The sequence below is a fragment of the Cyphomyrmex costatus genome, unplaced genomic scaffold, assembly GCF_001594065.2.
Source record: "Cyphomyrmex costatus isolate MS0001 unplaced genomic scaffold, Ccosl1.0 scaffold14, whole genome shotgun sequence".
Taxonomy (NCBI): domain Eukaryota; kingdom Metazoa; phylum Arthropoda; class Insecta; order Hymenoptera; family Formicidae; genus Cyphomyrmex; species Cyphomyrmex costatus.
This window is the reverse complement of record NW_017275390.1, coordinates 1,061,662-1,082,690: the sequence shown is the minus strand read 5'-3', so window position 1 is coordinate 1,082,690 and position 21,029 is coordinate 1,061,662. Positions and strand designations below refer to the sequence as shown.

Sequence of the window (21,029 nt, the reverse complement as noted above, 5' to 3'; positions counted from 1 at the left end):
GCTTTAATTCGCAAGGATGAATGTAGATGCGAGTGATGCGCGACAGGGATCGGTTCAGTTCACCGCGTTTTGCGACGCGAAACGACACGATTTCGTAGGAAATAGTTCAAAGCCGAGGCTAAATTTCAAATCGACATCGCGAATCTTGGCTTCTTCATTTTCTTTTAATTCCCTTGTATTCGAATCTGTATAGCTGGCACTTACATCTTCGAAGTTTAACGTACCGATTTTAACGAGCGAGAACATATTTTTACTATAATTTAGCCAATTTAGAAGTGACGAAAGTTTTTCGACTTCTCTTTTTGATTTGAAAAAGTAAAGAGAACCGAATGAAGATATCACGACAAGATTTGCTTTCGATAATTATATTCGTTACAAGCATTTATTTCGATACTCGATGTATAGATACATGTATATAGTTATAAAACGTAAATATGGTGTGAATCTCATTATATGAAACGATTATTCTATTCGTTATTTTCATTCTATACTTATATTTATTTATTGTTTCGCTTCGCAGGCCAAGGATTATCATATTTAAATTTGATATAATACTTTCAAGTAATTTTGGCTCGGTGTTGCTTACAGGGAGACAAAAATTCGACTCGCAATCTTAAATATTCTCGTTTACATTACAAGTACCGTTCAAACATTGCTTTAACGAAAGTATCTGATCTTTTCTCTCAAATTGCAAATCCCCGCGAGTTCTACCAGCCAATCTCTGCCGATAACTTTTCAACGCAACCAAAAGTCAATAATTTCTCCATCAAAGTAGCCTTCCTCGCTTCGCTCTCTTTTCCATTTCGATTCTTTCCGCGCGCACGCGAGAGTCGCGAGATGTCACGACAGCCATCATGCCGGGAACGCCGAATAGCTTACTCCGAGATCTTATCGACAGTTGCGATACGAAATCGATGACGAATGGGTTTCCCCGCGGAGTCGAATTCCCAACGAATCAATTGTTAACTGAATTCATCGCGCTAGTGCCGTAAGGTCACGCGTTATTATTATCGTGTGTCGTTCGTTCAAACGCTTTCCGCCAAGGGACCCGTGACAATGATGGCGTCATTCGTCGATATACAAAGTGCCTGCGCGCGCAGCGCCGCGCCGCGCCGCATGTCGGGCGTAAACACGAGATTTACTACTGGCGCGTTCGGCCTGAGCGACTGTGCCTGACTTTGGCGCAGTGTTGGGCAAAATTTATTCTAAATAAAGAATAAAAATAATGAATAAAATTAATTTATTCACACATTATATATTTGCGAATAATAAATAATTCGATTATTCGTTATTCGTACTAGGAGAATAATTGATTCGTTATTTGTTATTTTTTATTCGAAAGTATGACGAATAAAAAAAGAAAGAAGTAATCAATTGCGAGAATTAAAGAGCCATAAATAATTTAATTATTCGTTATTCGTATTAGGAGAATAATTGATTCGTTATTTGTTATTTTTTATTTTCGAAAGTCTGACGAATAAAAAAAGAAAGAAGTAATCAATTGCGAGAATTAAAGAGCATCCTGTTTGACCACGTTATAATTATTAATCATTCTCAGCGATTGGAACTTGAAATTTTTCCTAATTCTATTTGTGTAAATAAGTAAAAAAAAAATAACAAAAAGTACATAATTTCCAAAAAGAATACGATTTTGTTTGTAAATTACTTTTACATTATATGAATCAATTAACATACTCAAAACATATTATCAGATAATCGATGGAATTTAGCTGTATTTATCATAGTAGCAAAAGAAAATAATCTCTCCACTGGAGCCGAAGAAGGAATTAATGTATTGAATTTAAAAAAAACTTTTTTTATTGTTGTGTGTGGATATTTCTCTAAGCAAGAAAGCTCAAAGTCTGGATCTTCTAGATAATGAAGAGTTCGAAAATAAAGATAAAAATGAGAGTACAAGCAAATATGACCAATGAATAAAATAATAGATAAGAATTAGTACCTCTAAATCTAAGCAAAAACCTTCTTTGTTTTAACCCGATTAATACAAATATACGCATATTACGCCGATTTATATTTCGTATTTCTAATATTCAGCACTCCTGAACGTGAGAATTCGATACTAACAAATAATATAAACTATGTAGGCTGCAGGAGGAAATACGAAGTATACATACATGTATCATGTTTACGGTTTTTAGTAAGCCTATGAGAATAAGTGGATTGTGCTAACGGATAAATTATAAATTGACGAAGGTAGTGAACTTCTATATATGTAGTAATCTCTTTATACAAAAATTTAATTTATTTCTTTTAATTGTATTTTCAAATAAAAAATGACGAATAATTATGTTTTATCCAAATAATAAATCGTTCAATCAACAAATAAAAATTATTTGTTATTCGTAATCGAATGAGAATTTATTCGATTAATGTACACAACACTTCTTTGGCGTTACTTTGCTCTGCCTCGCTCGTCACCGTGGCACACGTTTAAACTGATATGAAAAGAAGTTTAATTAAATAAGTGAATTCCTATATTCGATCAAAGCGAAATATTTAATGCTTAAATATTTGTATGCGAAATCTGTATAAATTTGTATACGTATCTGATTCTGTAAACTGCGCGCCGAAATCTTTTTCGATCTTTTCGAAACGTAATTATGAAAAGAATCAGAGTAATAATATTATTTACTTAATTAACAAGCAATTTAATAATTTTTGATGCTAATAAACATTTTCATAGGAATATTTAGTGATTAGATGTTAATGAGAATCTTAAATTTGCGAATAATTTTGAAAGGTAAATCATTTCTTTCTCAGTTTTAATAATCTACGTTGCAAATGTAAATTTTATTAAGTACCCCTGAGATGCCTTCTGCATTACTTTATTTAGTCTTGTCCTAATTTCGAAAAGAAAGATAGAAGGATGATAGTATTGTACATTAAATTTTTATTATAAGAATAATAATTTTGCTGTACGTTTTGTCTATTTTCTACTGTACTCTATCTCGTAGCTTTATAATTATTTTAAATACTTGTCCGAATGTAACAAGTTTAAATTAAAATGTTGTATTCTCTAAAATGGAAATAATTGCTCATAAAAATTCTATGCTAATTTTTTTTATTCTTTCTCTCTCTGCTCCTCCCCCTTTTTTCTAAAAAAAAAAAAAAAAAAATACCTTATATAACTTTTGATCATAACGACAATATTTCGCTTTAATAAGCAATTACTTATTATATGTTTACAATGTGTCTTACCTACAATATCTTGAATTAAGATAAGATCGAAGAGTATGAAAGCATGGTTTAAAAGAAAAAATTTGTTGTATATAAATCAAGTAGTAATTATATATTTTTTGATAAGTTTACAAAGATAACATAGAGATTTATCAAAATGGTACATGTTCTAAAAATCTGCTATTGCATATTTGTGTATAATACAATATTTGCCGTTCAAAGATTAAACGAGAGATAATAATCCCTATATCGTCTCGAATTTGTAAATTTTTATGTAAAAACGGAAAAGTTATCTGTCTTGTATGTAGTAAAAATCCGTTTGGATATATCTTGTGGTACTTATATCGCGTACACGAATAAGTACTTTATACACACGATTTTTATGTCGCGTATATTATTCATTATAATCATTATCGAGTTCGAAAATTTCTATCATAATTTTAAATTTCTATCATAATTTAACTCGATCGACAAAAAAATTACACACTGTATCGCATTATATCCTATCTAATAGAAAGCATTAATTAATCGATAATTATATTTAAAAACTAAACTGTATATTACGCAAGTTAAAATATGAATATTAAATGCATTGAAATCATATATATTAAGATTTCTTCTCACTCTTTTAAAAGAGAAATGTTTGCATTAATCAATATTACGCAATATAATTATGTAATATTTATCATGAAAGACATGAGCAAATCTTTAAACGATTCAACATCTCTGAAAAAGGAATTGACATACATCTAGTTATTATTTTTTTTTTATATAATCTTCCTTTTTGATAAAATAAATTATCAGACATCATATAAATTTGAATCGCGGATAAGCAACACGAGAGTTAAACGAATTTAATAAGATTTAAAAGATTGTAACGTACTCTCTTCTGACGTCGATTGCGCGCGTGGGTGTTTTATTCAATTATTAACTATCCGATTTATAATTACCTATCTTCAATATATATATCCGTGACTTTCGCATAGTTTACGAAAATTTTGTAACAACCACGTACGTTGGCGAATTTGTATAATCCCAGAAAATTGCATAGAACAATCTATTCGATTTTTACTCAACCGTGACTGATTTTGCCAAGTTTCTCGGACAATCGACGTTACAGCCACGCAAAACCGCTATGTGGAAAGACAATAACTGCATGGGAATGACGGTGAGAATCCCTTGCAGGCAATCGACGGTTTTAGGTATCTCGAGAGCTCTATCGGCAAAAGCCTTTGTTTCCTCATCCCCTTCCTCGCAGATAACAATGGGTTTACCGTCCCGCGCAGTAACTTGTTGAAGTGCATTCATGCATTTCTATAAAATAAATTATCAAATTGAGACACATATGCCACACGTTTCTATATCTCTCTTAAATTCCTCGCCTATAATAAAGCATAAACATTCTTGAGGGCAGCTTGGATATTAAAAACTTGTTCAATTAAACTCACCACATATACTGGGTCTCTCATTACAATCATAATTACCGGCATGGAATCGTCAACGAGAGCTAACGGGCCGTGCTTTAATTCACCGGCCATAATTCCTTCGCTGTGCATGTATGTCAATTCTTTTACTTTCTGTAAATATGTAAGAATTATTCATAATAACGTTAACGGCAAAGAAATTTTTATTATCGCTTCTTATCGTCTACTTACGAGTGCACCTTCCATGCACGTAGCGAAATTGTATCCGCGACCCATAATCAATAGAGACTTGTGTTGAAACAAAGATTTCGCTAGCTCCTTAACTTTATCATCGAGCTTCAGTACTTCGCGAATAAGATTATCGAGATTTTTCAATCCTTCGATAATCTGTGCAACAAACATATGCGTAAGATTTAATCACACATTATTAAGAATAAAAAGTATAATACTCCGGATGTGAATGTACCTGTAAGCGTCTTGCACGAAGAGAGATTCTGTCTTCGCTCATTACCAGTGCAAACATTACGAGAGAGATAAATTGCGAGGTGTAAGCTTTAGTACTTGCTACACCGATTTCAGGACCAGCGTTGATATGCACTCCACAATGAGATTCACGACAGATACTACTACCGACTGTATTAGTTATACCCACGATAAGAGCTCCGCGACTTTTACAATAACGTAGTGCCATTAACGTGTCAGCAGTCTCGCCTATAATTACGAGATAACTCCATTTTGTGTTCATGCGTAATTTTTTCACGTTAAAACGATATTATTTGTCAAACTTAAATTTTCTTATTTACTTGTTATTTGTGCATTATATACTTCTGTTTTACCTGATTGAGAAATGAAGAAGCAAACGTCGTCTCTAAAGACTGGAGTATTGCGATCCAAAAAATCGGATGCGAGCTCAACCATCACTGGCAATTCTGTCAGTTCCTCAAGAAGCTGTCGCGTAGCTATGGCAGAGTGATAGCTCGTACCGCAACCAATTAGCATAAGACGTCTGCATCTTTTGATCTCAGGAATGTAATCCTGTGTGAAAAAAAAAAAAGTATTCTTTTTAATCCAGACTTTTTTCCCCCGAAATACTAGTGAAAGATCGTTAATAAGACGATACTTTAATTCCACCTAAGGTGACCGAGTTGTCTTGAAAATTCAAACGTCCTCTCATAGTATTCACCACCGACTCAGGTTGCTCGAAAATTTCCTTCTGCATGAAGTAATCGTAATTGCCCTTCATGATTTGCTGAATCTCCATCTTCAGTGTCGTGATCTCACGAGCATGAGGATCATCCATACAACGACGAAGACGATGAATACTCAACGCGCCTTCTTTAACGGCCGCCACATCGTCATCCTATCGACATGACGCATAAGATAACACTTTGCGATCTTGCCTAAAATTCGATGTAACATGTCAAATCGCACCTCTAAGAATATCACGCGATTCGTATGCTCAATTATAGCGCTCGCATCGGAAGCGAAGAAATATTCGACTTCTTTATCCTCAAGAGGTTGAAACTCGGACGTGCTCTCGCTACGCGGCATGACCGGGAGTTCTGGATTTCTGCCATGCGGACGATGATCTGCGCAAAAATTGAGTCCTTGTTTTATTTTACGAAGATATTTAAAGAATATCTTTTTTGCAACACTTCTCTTGATCTTACAGTGCACTATTAAAAAGAATATTATATTGTACAACGGAATGAAATTTCTGAGATCTGCATAGAACTTTCCATTTTATTTTTCAAAATAATAAGAATAAAACAAAAATATACTAATGAAGCTTGATAAAAAACTATTAGTATATGCAATACAAAAAACTGAAGATATTTAATAATAAATAAATAGACTCTCGCGAAATAAATCTTAAATTAAACAAAAAAGCCTTTAAATGGCAAGTAACTGGATGTCTTTAAATATTACATAATCATTTTAGAATTTATTTAATTTAACTATACGTTTCGACTCGAATTGGGCTCCTTCTCAATAAAATTCTAAAATTACATTCGAAAATTACATAAATTGTATATTGTTCTTCTGCCGTAAATTGTGTGTCGGAGAATCAGTATGATATTGATACGCTGAATCCGATGTAATTTACGAATGTAATTTTAGAATTCTATTGAGAAGAACTCAATTCGGGTCAAAACGTATAACGTTTAAATAAATTTTGATGACTAAGTATGTAATTACACAATCGCACAAAAACATCCAGTTGCTTGGCTCTTAAAAAACCTTTTTTTTTTTATTAAACTAAAGATATTTTTTCAAGATATGTTTTTTTATACAGTATACATAAAAATTTAAACATTAAATATATCATATTTAGAGTAGTAATTGTTCATTTTGCACCAGTGTTAGTGATAAAAAAATCAAAGTTGATATCTAAAATATTTAAGAGAGAGATAATTAAAAATAGTTAATTAGTAATTTTCCTCAATTACTGTTATAGTTGTGCTAAATTTATGTTACAGCTTCCATCTTCTCATTGCACTTACATTGAATTATGATACCAGAAACGAGAAACAATGTAACTTTCCTCCTTTTTTTTTGCATTTTATCAGAATAAATTAGTTTTTTCGTACATTAGTATAACTTATAATAAGATGTCACTTTCTTTTTTTATTTATAAATTAACAGCTATAAGTTATGAGTTCATGAATTCCTAGCCCTAAATCTGATCAACTGCTATAAGAACTTCGCTAAAAATGCGTAACTATACACATTAAATTAATTATATACATAATTACTAATATGAGATAACAAAAAAGTTTTTGGTAATAAAAAAAAATCAAATTTACTTTAACATATAAAACAAGCAAAAATTTTGGTTCTCGTTTTCATACATCATAAATCGATCTAATTGTACAATGTGAGAAAATAAGAGTATCAAATTATGTACTCGTTTTCTTCCACAAGCCCAACACCAGATTTGTACAACATGTGATATCATATAATACATTTAACGAGTATATATACACATGATGAACATAAACAGCAAAATTAGTAATTCGTACAATTTAGATGTTCGTATTTCACAATTTTAAAATATTAACAATACCCAAATATATGTTATAATACAATATAGCTCGCTGCGAAATAATGAGAATGATACCACCGTGATAACAAATTGGACAGAAATATAACGCTATGATGTGATTGATAACGATGATCAAGGCATAAAATCAGCAACACTTATGAAATAGGCACAGTATAGCGACAATTATTTATAATAGTGAGAAGAAATTAAATATACATAGTATCTTAAAAGTATGTTACAATATATCTTCCTCTACATCAAACTTCGGATAGGCAGAACTTGTTACAGATGAAAAGCGGGAAGTAATTCGCAAATTATACACAATAGGAAAATTATAGTATACGTACGGCAAGCGAGCGCAGTATCACGCGTCCATTATCCATCCATCCATCGTCTATATCCGTAAAAGTCGGAAAGATGGCCAAGCGCTTGTAGTTAAAAAGGACTAATTACATACATTTATTTACGTAATCAGTAAATCAATTCACCGAAACAGTTAATTGAGCATAGATAGCAAGAGGAGAGAAGCTTAAACTTGACGTAAAGTATTACCTTGAGACGGTGCTTCACCTTCTGCACAGATTGGGACACGGGAAGGAGGAAAACGAAAAAGAAAACAAAAACGATTAGCGCACAACATAACAGCATAATGATTGACATAATGGCAAACATAAACTCAATGAAACGAACGAGCGCTGTGTGCGGCACAAAGAGCGAGCATCAAGCACGTGACGAGCATTAATTTCGAAAATAATACGTTAATTTTTTGGATAAAATATTATTTTTTATTAATTTCTTCTAATATTTATTGTTAAAGATTATATTTTAAAAAGAAAATTATTTTAAATTAATTATTCTATTTCATAGCTCAAAAATTATTTTAGAAATACAAAAATTTATTTCTTGTTTGTTAATGGTATCTTGTTATATATAAAATTCTTAATTTTCTTCATATACAACATGTATAAACAATAAAAAGGAAAATGTAAGAGTCAATTCTTGTTAATAATAAGGCGTTATAAAAACGATTCACATTAAAGACTGAAGAAAATATAATTAAATATACAATTTTTGAAATTAGATATTAAAAACTGAAGGAAATATAATTAAGATATATAATTTGAAAAAGATTAAATGTTACATATTTCGGCTATCAGATTGAGCCTTCTTCGAACAATTCGTTGGATTCGCAGTAATCTGGAGTTGTTGAAGCGCAAAGTCTATATAAAATTACGTTGTATGTGGTCTGATGAGTGTCTCATGAAAAACCCAAAACGATTGGAAGATTGAATGTAGATAATTTCTTGATGTTCTAGTAAAGAATAATTATATAGTAAAAAAATATAAGCAAGCAAAATCGTCATTCCGATAAAAAAAACTCACCAACAAGTTTATGTTGTGTAACAAAAATATAAATTGTTCGTTAAAATAGTTATATTTCAAAAATACAATTGTAAATAAATTAAATCTGTTTGGTTAAATTTTATGTCAAACGGTAAATTATATGTGTGTAATTGTCGGCGAATCGATACTGACTGAAAGAAAATGGTAGATTATATTTGCTACTGCAAAGTCAAATAATTGTTTATTATCAATATATAAGCTTTGTGGAGACCTTGTGTGTCAGTTTGTAAATTAAGCTGTCTGTTCTAAATTATACTGTCTGTTTTTTAATGTTTAGCACTTCTGAAATTAAGCGTTTTCTATTAGTTATATAGACAAAGGTTGTTTGTCTAAAATTGTTAATGTTTGTAGATGATGTCGTAAGATAGAAAATATTTGTAAAAATAAACTATTTTGACGAACAATTTACATTTTTGTTACACAACATGGATTTACTGATAAGTTTTTTTTATCAGAATGACGATATTGCTTGTTTATATAATTGTTTTACTATACATGATAATTATTCTTTATTAGAACACCGAGAAATTACCTACATTCGATCTTCCAATCGTTTGCAAACAGTTTCGGGTTCTTCACAAGACTACATCAGAGACACTCACCAGATTACATACAACACAATAGTAATCCATAGACTGCGCTTCAACAACTCAGATACATTACTGCGAATCCAATGAATTGTCCAAAGAAGACTCAATCTGATAGTCGAAACATATAACATTTAATTTTCTTCAAATTATATACCTTAATTATATTTCCTTCAGTTAATATATCTAATTTTAAATTATACATCCAATTATATTTTCTTCAGTTTTTAATATGAATCGTTTTTATAACGTCTTATTATATTAAAAAGAATTCACTCTTACATGCCCCTTTTTAATGATTATATTGTTATTGACAAAAATAGTCCTTGTAGCTGAATTATTTATTTCTAATTTTCTTCATATATTATACATTTTTTGCAAAATTCTCCGAAAAGCATGTTATCGTGACAACACATATGGATCGTTTAAAAGCCACTAGTGAATATAAATTATTTTTTATTTACCATTTTAAAGGCTAATGCTTTTATCAAAGAATATTATCCGATAATTAATCTCTTAGAATTTTATATTTAACAATTAGGTGAGAATTTGTCGCATTCTATTACGATAAGGTCGATAAGTAATAATGCTGTAATCTTCCATGTATATATTTCGCCGCAACTGTTGAAATTCATTTATTTCTATCTACTAATTTTAAAAAGATGTGTATATCGTATCATATTTTTAATATCAAAATTTGCGCTCCTACAAAGCTGTCTGAAAAAAATAAGTATCTATTATCACGATGTTCGTGGACTTGTAAAAAAAAATTATAAAAGTCTTGTCTCGTAAACGAGTCGATCTGTGTGTTACAAAATTGATTCATTTGAAACAAGAATAGAAATATGCCAATTAGCGAGTGAATGAGAGCGTGTGTTACTGTGTTAAAGCGAAACGTTGGATAACAGCCTGTGATAAAAGACCAAAGACGCAACCTCGAATACGAATTGAGATCGATAAGTGTTAGCAATAAATTTTCATGAAAAACAGTTTGATGAGAACCGTAAGAAATATCAATGTAGGCATTTCCTCTATCACTGGATCTTGCTAAAGCGATAAAATAACACATGTTTAACAGTAATCATAATGATAATCGAATGGATCAATATAAATGTATCGACCAGAAAAATTTCGATTACATATCGCAATATACAATCGTTTTCTATCCTCTCGTTATAATGGGAGATCCAATGCCGAGGACAGAAATTGAGATAAGTTTAGTATAATAGATTATATACCTTTGTTTATTGCGCATTGAAGATCGTCTGACGGCGTGAAAAGTTGTAGAACATAACCGGAAGATGTTCATGCAAAAGAAACACTTATATAATAATCCATATTAAACTTGTATGAAAAGAGAGCTTACGTGCAATGCAACTTGCCGAAGTCTAGAAAGGAGATATTTAAATTAACACAATCTCGCATCTACTCGGACAATTACGATATCGATGAACAAAATAACAAAAAAATCGCAAAAAAGATACTGCAAGCATAAAAATAAATATTACATAATTTCTGTTTATAATTACATCTATATTACTATATATTTAATAATTTAATAAGATAAAGATTAACTTGTGAATATTGAAAAATAAGATGTGATAACTTTATGATATATAAGCGCAAACAGCGATGTCTTTCTGATAAACGTTGTATCAATGAACATCGCGCAAAAAATTATCGTTGATATAATATTCAATAATACTTTCGATCAGTTGCAGTATGCGATATAATATCAGAGTACAAAATGTATGTGTGTGTAAATGTGTGAGTATATGATAACATAAATAATGAAGCCAGATAGTTTAATCGCATGTTTATTTCCATATTGAATGTCTTGTAGTTTGAATTAATGAACAAAGCGCATGCTTAGTTAGTTGTCAGTTATTAAGTATTTATTAGTCGCCTTTCTCTCGAATGTAAAATTGTGTCGACACTAGATCGACATTGTAAGTAGATCGGCTAAATAAGAGAGATCCTAGAGCAATAAAATGCAAACGCCTTCATGCGTTTTCTTTTGCCGACTAATTATCACGCAGGGACAAACGTACCTAATTGTTTTTTTTGCCTCTCGAGACGTTACAATTATATTAATAAACACCAGAGGATATTTGGATCGATAATTACGCTTTCGATACGCTTGATAGTGTTCAGGAATATTCTCTTCATATTTCTCGTGGTGTAGATTGAAATTGGATCGATTCACGATATTTAAAAGCTTACCTTTTCCATAGAGAATAGGCACATGATCGGTAGCCAGTCTCGTTTTTGTTTTGATACCAACGAGAAGCGGTGATCCTCGCCTCGTAGCTACACACTCGCCTGGGAAATACTTGCTTTTAAAACATAGTGCGAAAGCTCCTTCCTAAAATAACAATTTTCAATTATTATCTTACCCCGGATTATTTGACACTAACATTAAAAATTGAAACTATTATTTTATAATATTTTAATAAAACATTGTATGATAATTATAGAATAGTTTACACTTTTTTTTTAGATTTAACGAAATGTATTCTATTTTTCTATGAAAAAAGGAACTCTTATCTCGTCCTTGCTATCAATAATTCTTACCAATTGCTGAACAACCTGCTCGACAAGTTCACGGAACGAATACGCAGGATGCTGTACCCAGAGATGGTGGATCAATTTGGCAATAACTTCAGTATCGGTATCACTTTCGAACACGTATCCTCTCTGTTGCAGCAAAGTTTTGACTTCCTTGTAGTTCGTAACAATACCTGTATTCAAGACGATGGTATGTGAAGAAGCGAGAGAAAAATTTCGAAACGAGATGCATACGGTATATATTAGACGTATTACCATTATGAACAACGACGAAGGCGTGCTCGCTGTCAGAGCGCTGAGGATGGGCATTTACTTCCGATGGAACACCATGAGTTGCCCATCGCGTGTGAGCAATGCCGACGTGGTATTGAGTTTCCGATTCAAAGTCAAGATTGGTACCTGCGAAATGCGAATATAACATCATTGATTTTACGACGAAAGACTGTATTTCATCTTGCGCGCGACAACGACAAAAGCGATCGTGCGACGCACAAGAAATGCACCACCATGGTCAAGTCTGACAACTTGAGCTGACACTCACGACAAAATATTTCCTCCTCGAGAGCCTTGACCTTTCCTTGCTTCTTAATAATCGCGATGTCCTTGCCATCCGCACTGTCGAGGGCAACGCCTGCAAAAGGACACCAGAAGAAGGAATTCCGATGAACCGATACGACATGTGTCGCCCTTTTCATTTATTCGCCGGAAAGCTCTCTTCCTTTCTCTTCTTCTTCGAATCATCGAATCACGAATCAAAGTGAGAAACGAATGGAAAGAAATAGAGTAGCTGAATTAAATGCAGATGAAATCAAACTTACAATTAGATTGCAAAGAATTATCCTTTTACCACGGTATGATATTCAAGGAATTTACACAATATTTAAATTTTAATCATTTACTTATATGTTCTAAAAAAGATAAAGCTACAAGAATATTACATAGGTTGAACACTTTTTTCATAATATGTATATAAAACCGTATGATGTATAATATATAAGACTGTGAATAAAATCATTTTTTAAATACGACAAATGTTTCATGAATTTTGTTACTTTTCATAAACATCTTGTATTTTTCTATAAGATACAGACATTCTATAAGTCTATCACAGTGAATAGTTTTCATTGCTGCTTTATTTTTCTCTCCGTTTTTTGATTGTGAAATACTTAAGCTTTCGAGAATGCAAAGATGATATGCTTTGCGAAAGAGGTTTCAAGATTAGATATATTAACTTACCTGCAGAATCATATCCGCGATATTCTAATCTCTTTAGGCCAACAACCAACAGTTCCAAGATCTCCTTTCTGCTCTTCGGCGTCAAGTAATTTAGATAAGCAAAGATTCCTGGGAATTTAAAAATATAATTACTACTTAGGTAGAGATCATCTCGGTAGAAAAATAGAACTATATTAAATTATTATTGGAAGATATCCTTGATAATAAGCAATGTTAAAGTCCATCTTCCGTTATTGCTATGTGAAGCCTTCGTTATTAATCAATAATTTTCGTGTGTGTCTACTGTCTAACGTACTGGACGATCATAAAATTGGGCGTTTATACATAGTTATAGTATAATTGGATATAATTAATAATATTTATGTGATAAAATTTTTCTTAAAATCTATAATTTGTTTTTTTTTTTTTAGTTTAACTATCGCTATCTCTCTCTCTCTCTCGCGCGCGCGCGCAGAGCATATTGTATTATTGTGTAATTTTTCCTTGCACGGTTCGATAGCTTCGACAAAAAATAAATACATGCATCTACTTGATACATTTAACTTTGATCTATTGATTAATATATATCACACATACATTTTTTATTATTTAATCTATATATTTGTTGCTTTTTCTTTTTTCAAATAATCGAATTTCTCTTCCCACAATCTTTCGTACGTCCTTGGGATTGAGAAGTGCTGATCAGTGAAATTAAAAAATAGACCGTCGTCTAATATGAATAGCTTTGCGATTTAATATTTCTTTCTTTATTTATTTTTTCAGAAACTATTTTAAAATACAATAAATTCGTTTATGTGGCTTTTCTCTAAACTACACGCGATCGGCGAAAGAAAATCAAACAACAGGTGATCTTTTAATTTTATTGACTTCTGCACCGCCTCTTGATCTCGAAGGTCGTATTCGCGAGAGAATGCGGAAAAATTGGATTTATCCGAGAACGCAAAAAGATCATGAAGAAATATCACGGTAAAACCTTTCATTTTATTTTTTTTATTAACATGCTGACTTGTAAAGAGACTGGATACGCAAAAACAGAAGCCATATAGCCCACTTAAGGAGTGCTAAACCTACCTAGTTTCCTTTTTTTTCTAATTTCAAAAGACAATCTTATTTATTTTTTATATTAAAAAAAATTTTCCTAAATTACATTCTTGGTGTATTAATGTATTAATATTACAATCGAAATAATAATATTAAACAAGAAATTTTTCAAAAAGATTAATATTACACACTAAAAAAAATTTCATTACGTTAATTAGAATTCTGATAAATGTTCAATCAGAAAGATACACAAATCAGATTTGTAGTTAAACTTATAGTTAAATCTATCAAACATATTCTAGTCAAGACAATCAGAATCAAAAATTCAATTACGAATCATATGATCAGAATTTGTTTTTGTTTGTGCTCCTAATTGGTACCAGAACATTTTCTTAGTGTAAGCAAATGAAATAAATATAACATACAAGTATGACATTGTTTCTTAAAATATGAAATTGATATACAATTTATATTAAGATAAAAAAAATTAAATTTAATGTTAAAAAAAAACGTTAAACATCAAGGGTGCTCCGAACGATGGGGACGTTATAAAAATGCAAAAAGCTGACGCCCGTGAACGTTTGCGAGGGAAGGCCGGAGATCCTGGTTTGGCCTAATGACGAGAGAGAACAGGTAATTCAAGACACACGCACGCCGGTGAAAGGGAAAGTTTATGTGCGCGAGGCTAAACGAGAAATTCAGACACATCACGGTTATCGTTACGTTATCGCGAACCGTGTCTTTATATATACATGGTCGAATTCTGAATAAAAATAGAAATCTGACAAATTGAATTTTTACAATCAGGCTCTATCTATATGAACCAAATTCAACTTACAATTAGTTATTTAGGGCTACTAGAGCTGCGCAAGCTCTATATTGCTGTCTTGCAATTTTTATTAAGAAAATAATTCTAACAAACCGAACGTTTCGATCATTTAAATGTGATCATTATCAATAGTTATAGTTAATAAATTGTGTCGAATAGGATTCCCATAATTAATCTGGAGATTTCATTGATTTCTTTTATAGTCATCTTCTTGGTGATCTTATTGCTTGACAGTTATATTACCCTTGTCTTAAATAAAATCTCTGTTTACGTTAAACCAGAGGTTTTCGTGTACGAATTAGAAATTAAAACTTAAAGTAAATTGCCATTCTAATCAATCTTAATTAAATAATAATAACAATACAATATTTAGCAAAACTAGTCGGAAAGTTGAAGTTTCTCACAAACCTTATTAATCAATAATTTAGCGTTTATTATATGTATAGATCGAACACTAGTGGTGTGCAATATGACCAGAACAATTGATTTGGGTTATTCTTTCTAACATAAGAAACTACTTTGCTATCGTTTCAATATACACAGATAGATATCCGATAGCATCGTCAATGTACTATCTATAACAATGCATAACTTTTCAATGCAAAGCAGATGAAATTACATACATTTCGAATGCAATCGGACACAATAAAGTACAAATAAAAAAAAAACATATTTTGATTCATTTATGTTATTCCAATTAAACATACAATATTTATCGTAAAATACATCATTTATAATATAATATATTAAATTTTTAAAAAATTTGAATAATTTAAACTTTTTAATTAAATAATTTTTAATTAATTTAAACTTCTCTCGCGCGCAATAAATTTTATATTTGCATATTTTCAAAAATTAATAATTTCATATATAAAGAACGTAAAACTTCCTCCATTCCTAAGTAAGATTATTGATTCACGACTGAGAATGACTGCAAACGAAATGCAATATTTGAACATGGATTTTTACATGAGAATGAATTAATATTCATTTTAGATGCCTACCTAATGATCCTACTTTTATTTCAATTGATTTCACTCCGCAAGTTTTCTGACTATTTTTGTTACTCTCTTTCCCCATAGATATAAGCACGATTTATCTGAATGTGATATTGACAGCAGGATGCAATTATAAATATTTGATTAATAATCAAATATTTATAATTACATCCGTTTAGTCATTAAAGAATCGTAATCTTTTAAGAAGGTAATTGATTCGGAAACAGAACTATCAATTCAAGAAGGTATAACATTAGCGTCATCAATACTAAAAATACGTCACTATACTATAAGTGCGCGAATAAACATCGATATGTATTATAATCGTGTATAATAATCGTAAAAGAGTAAGATAACAATAAAAGTAGTAACATCTATATTTAGAGCTTATCGAGTATTATTCTTTTACAATTCTATTATCTTAGTGATAAAAATTAAAACATTTTTTGTCTCGCAAAACTAAGTAACAAAAGCAAAATATCTACGTTAAATATCTACATATTATTCCCTGAAAAATATTTATTACTCACATCCTGCTGCCAAACTTTATGTCATTATGAAATAGAGGAGAAATTCTGTATCGATTAATCATGCAACTCATTTTAAATTTCTAAAAAATACTATAAGATCAACTTTAGTAAGACTTGAAGAGGTACTTTAATCGTACTGAACGATAAGAGAGTTTTTCAACGGTGATTGATATGAATATCCGGAGCGATAGAAAGAATCGCAAGAGTGTGCGTTTATTATAACAATTTCTCTTCCTTTTATATAAATTCACGGAAATCAACTATAAGAGCGATCGGATTATCGAATGATAAACAATCTAGCGATAAAAAAGCTCTTATCAAGCAACGCGGCAATAAATCAGAATTACCGGATGTAGGTATCTGAAAGTCAAAGGGGCGATATTTGAAAATTTTTATCATTGTGTTTTATCGAAGTAACATCATATATCATTGTCATGCTACAAGATTAACCACATCGAGATAATTTTATGAGAAAGAATGTAGCCTCCTCCCCTTTGGACAGTATTCCTTTTGAGTAATTCCCTTGTTGGTATATCCCTTCTATATCATATTGTTAACAACTTGCATTTTTTTTACGCGATCATGGTCATATATAATTACAATTCGCTATATCGCATCGTGGTTAGAAAAACAGTAAAAGTGCATTTTCAAAACTGTGTCATCGCAATACTTTTTAAGCGCAATAAAAACTATTATGTTGTCCTGTTTTATTTTAAACAAATAATCGAGATATAACTCAAGCAAAAAATTCGAAGGCATAAATTCGGTCTTATTTTGGATGGCATGACGAAAAATGGACATGACATAAAAAAATGTTCAACTATTCTTCGAGGACACTCGCCGACAGTGAGACCGCTTTTGTCTAACGTGAAAAATGTTAAAACTTTATTGTGACGCAAAGGCAATTGAGATGCAACCGACATGCATGAACGAGACTGCAGTTAAACGACCAGACAGTTGATGGATAATCGCGATAGTATTATCTAGACGAAGAACTTGGCCTTCCGACCTACTGACCACGATATTCGTATGAATGCCTCACGGCAATCATAGCGAAGTTAATTAACGAGCAGCTAACACGCACGCTGCTCCTTTACTTTTTTTTTTTCTTCATATACGGATACCCCTATTGAAGCACAGTTCACTTCTTTTACTTATTTAATTATCTTTTGATACTGACGAGCAATTTAAAGTTTGCACGTTTATATAATATTAAATATAATAAATATACTTATATATATACAAATTACATAATTATTATATAAAGATACATTTATATAAGATTGTATATTTATAGTAAAGGATATCTCATTCTATATACATAATTAGAATAAAGTATATAGAATATGACACTGAAACGATGAAAAATCGAGTATTTACGGCATGCGTTGTAATAATAATTTAAACGTCGTCTAATAATAATCTACACGTTCTAATACTTCAGATAATTTCCGCTCGAATATTTCGTAAATGAATTTATTCATAGCAATCGAATCTCGAGAAGCAATACGAAGTGGCGGGGACGATCGGGGAGAAAGGAGCCGAAGGTGGATATCTCTGTCGCGTCTAAATGTCATATATAACTGTCCTGTGCTATGCTGCTGCACCCTCTCGCCTCAGGTTCGCTCAGGTTCGCATACACCTCGAAAAAGAGACTTTCACTCGATTGAATCGAGCGTCGTCGATATCGCTTCGTATCAGATCAAAAATTACATATCACCAAAAAGCCATACACGAATACAGTTGTATATGCGGGAACATAAATCACTCTTTCATCAAAGTCGACTTTTCGTCTGTAAATTTGTACAGTGACAGTAAAATAATGGGCAGATTTTCTGCTTAGATCATGCAAGCGTTTTGAATTCGGAATTTAAGCTTTAAATCAATCGCCCGAATAGGCATTAATTCGAATGATCTTCAGTAATTCTTTAAAAAAAAAAATGAAATCTTTTTAATTCGCGAAAACTGATAACAACAGATTTAATGAGCACCGTAATTATTACAGACGTTTTCATTAGAACTTCATCTCAGTGGAACAGGATGCATGCAATCCATCGTGACTGTGTACGCGTACGAATGGAGATTTAGCTCTGTCGAGCTGTCTGGTAAATACCAAAAACGCAATCTATGTATAGGTCAACGCTCGAAGAAGCAGTGTCTCGTACATTCCGCAGGAAAAACGTATGGCATACCGTAACATTCCTGCGAGAACGCACATCAACGCATCACCGACGTGACATTCCCGATGTTCCTCAGGCCTTCGATTATCTATTCGTTTTTGGAATTAATTGTTACTCGAAGATTTTTTTAATTAAGTCACCTACTCGATTTTTCAATTCAATTTTAGAAATCGAAATTGCGTCTTGATAAGTAAATACTTACTATCATACTGGTAAGATCAACAAACGTTAAGCAATTCATCTTGTCAAGAAGTTTAATTTAAAAACAGAATTTCGTCGATTACATCAGTAATATAATCGAAAACATGACTCTCCGCAGCGAGACTTGCGCAAAACCCTTTCATAATCCCGCAATGAATTTTTTTCGAGCCGCCACCATGCGGCGTGGCTTCATCCAAAGATGTTACACCATCTAAAATGACCGTACCGAAATCTCGAATAAAAATCACATAAACCGCGCGTCGTAAAGATTCGTATAATTATTCCAAAGCCTGAAACTGTCGCAACAATCAGGAAACAATTTACGTTCATTACATCACGTTATCGTCTAATTGTCTAATTTTATGGGCGACGTTATCGAAATTGTTATATGAGCGGTTCGCTTTAAAGTTAACGATGTCACATTCTGGTGTATCGTCGACTACAAAAATAATGAATTATATTAAACATTTTTTGTACACGGATGCGCAAAAAGCTGTCACATTCAACGTAAGAATTATAACAAAATGTTTGTATTGAAGGTGATGGCTCTATTATGCTAAAGTAGCATACATACTACGTATTCAACTTGCACTACTCCCATTAATAATCAACTGACATTTTGTCTAAAATTAGAACACATATACGTCGCTCGATGTTTAGAAGCTCAATGACAAGCTTTCTCTCTGTTATAGCAGCACGTGTACGTGTTTGCTCGATCTCGTATTTATACGGTGACGAATTTTATTATTATTGCAGCACGTTCTTTTATCGTTTTGCGCAGCAGGTAATAAAGTTTGTCAAATTAGCGAATGAAAAATGAACAATAGAATCGCACGATAATTGACTGACTAGCGATTGTATATCTGTATCGCAAATACTTCATGGGGAGATAAATATCTTTCCTTCCATACAGCACCGTTTGTTTAGCATCTCGTTGTGAACAATTCGATAATTGCATACCGGCGCCGTAAGTAAAGAGCCGCAACGTCCCGATACAGTTTTCCGCGCAGCAGCTGGGCGTAATCCCGCCGCTCAATTTCACATGGTCGTTTGCCGAATAGATGATCGAATTGTCGCGATAAACGGCACTTGCGCCGTGACCTAACGAGAGATCCACGAGTGCGTAACGTCAAGCGCATAAATAAATACAAATCGAATTGCCATGCACATCGACCGCGTCAAGCCGGCGCGGCGAGGAGAAAGCGACGGCGACGGCGACGACGACGATGACGACGACGACGATGCTTAAAAATTCGCTATACGTATGTATGTACTTACCGCACATGTTATCAAGGTTGCCCGTCGGCGACGTGTGTAGAGACACGAGCAGAAGACGAACGGAAAGAAACGGGAGAGAAGGACGGTAAATAATTGCCGGAGAAGTTGGGGCAGACTGTCACTCTCGCCGGGATGTATTCGCGATACGTGCGACACGCACTGCTCCGGAACACGATCTGAGCCGTTCGACAGCGTGCTCTCGGTTCTTATGACGTACGAACGGCCGTCGGGTACGCGCGCGCGCGCGCGCGCGAGCGCGCGCGGGTGTGTACGGCACGTGTGAAAGCAGCAACCAGCAGCAGCAGCAACGGAGCTGTCAACGTCAGCGGCACGTCGCGCGCACAGACGCACTGGACGCACGAGTGTGCATTTATGTATTACAATGTTTTGGCGATGTGGTTGCGACGACTCCGCGAGCCGCCGCCGGCTCTCACCGGTACGGCGTGGCGCGACCGAGCCGCACTGCACTTATCGATCGGCTTGTTTATCCGGTTTATCGATCGCAGGCA

The 21,029-nt window shown here is 32.8% G+C and overlaps 1 protein-coding gene across 3 annotated transcripts; it reads right to left on the bottom strand.

Annotated features, from left to right (window-relative positions):
• Positions 1 to 3,980: 3,980 nt before the first annotated feature.
• Positions 3,981 to 20,850, bottom strand: Gfat2 (glucosamine-fructose-6-phosphate aminotransferase 2). Of its 3 annotated transcripts, XM_018551468.1 has the most exons (14): positions 20,521 to 20,850; positions 13,464 to 13,571; positions 12,769 to 12,858; positions 12,483 to 12,626; positions 12,234 to 12,400; positions 11,883 to 12,024; positions 8,221 to 8,241; positions 6,054 to 6,211; positions 5,743 to 5,982; positions 5,459 to 5,657; positions 5,089 to 5,333; positions 4,854 to 5,009; positions 4,647 to 4,775; positions 3,981 to 4,512 (listed from the first exon to the last, which is right to left on the bottom strand). In XM_018551468.1, the coding sequence occupies exons 1-14, from the start codon at positions 20,525 to 20,527 to the stop codon at positions 4,267 to 4,269; spliced, it is 2,052 nt and encodes a 683-aa protein (XP_018406970.1). In that variant the 5' UTR covers positions 20,528 to 20,850; the 3' UTR covers positions 3,981 to 4,266. The 3 variants fall into 3 exon arrangements, with proteins under 3 accessions (XP_018406970.1, XP_018406971.1, XP_018406972.1); XM_018551469.1 differs by lacking the exon at positions 8,221 to 8,241 and having other exon boundaries at positions 4,267 to 4,512; XM_018551470.1 differs by lacking the exons at positions 8,221 to 8,241; positions 11,883 to 12,024; positions 12,234 to 12,400; ... (2 more) ...; positions 13,464 to 13,571; positions 20,521 to 20,850 and adding an exon at positions 10,898 to 10,920 and having other exon boundaries at positions 4,267 to 4,512.
• Between the last annotated feature and the right edge of the window lie 179 nt (positions 20,851 to 21,029).

Excerpts from the sequence above, each read along its gene's own strand:
- Gfat2 (XM_018551468.1), bottom strand. Across the intron at positions 5,658-5,742 it reads TCACCTTAGGTGGAATTAAA|GATTACATTCCTGAGATCAA; the intron begins GTATCGTCTTAT and ends TTTTTCACACAG. Across the intron at positions 4,513-4,646 it reads TGAGAGACCCAGTATATGTG|AAATGCATGAATGCACTTCA; the intron begins GTGAGTTTAATT and ends TTTATTTTATAG.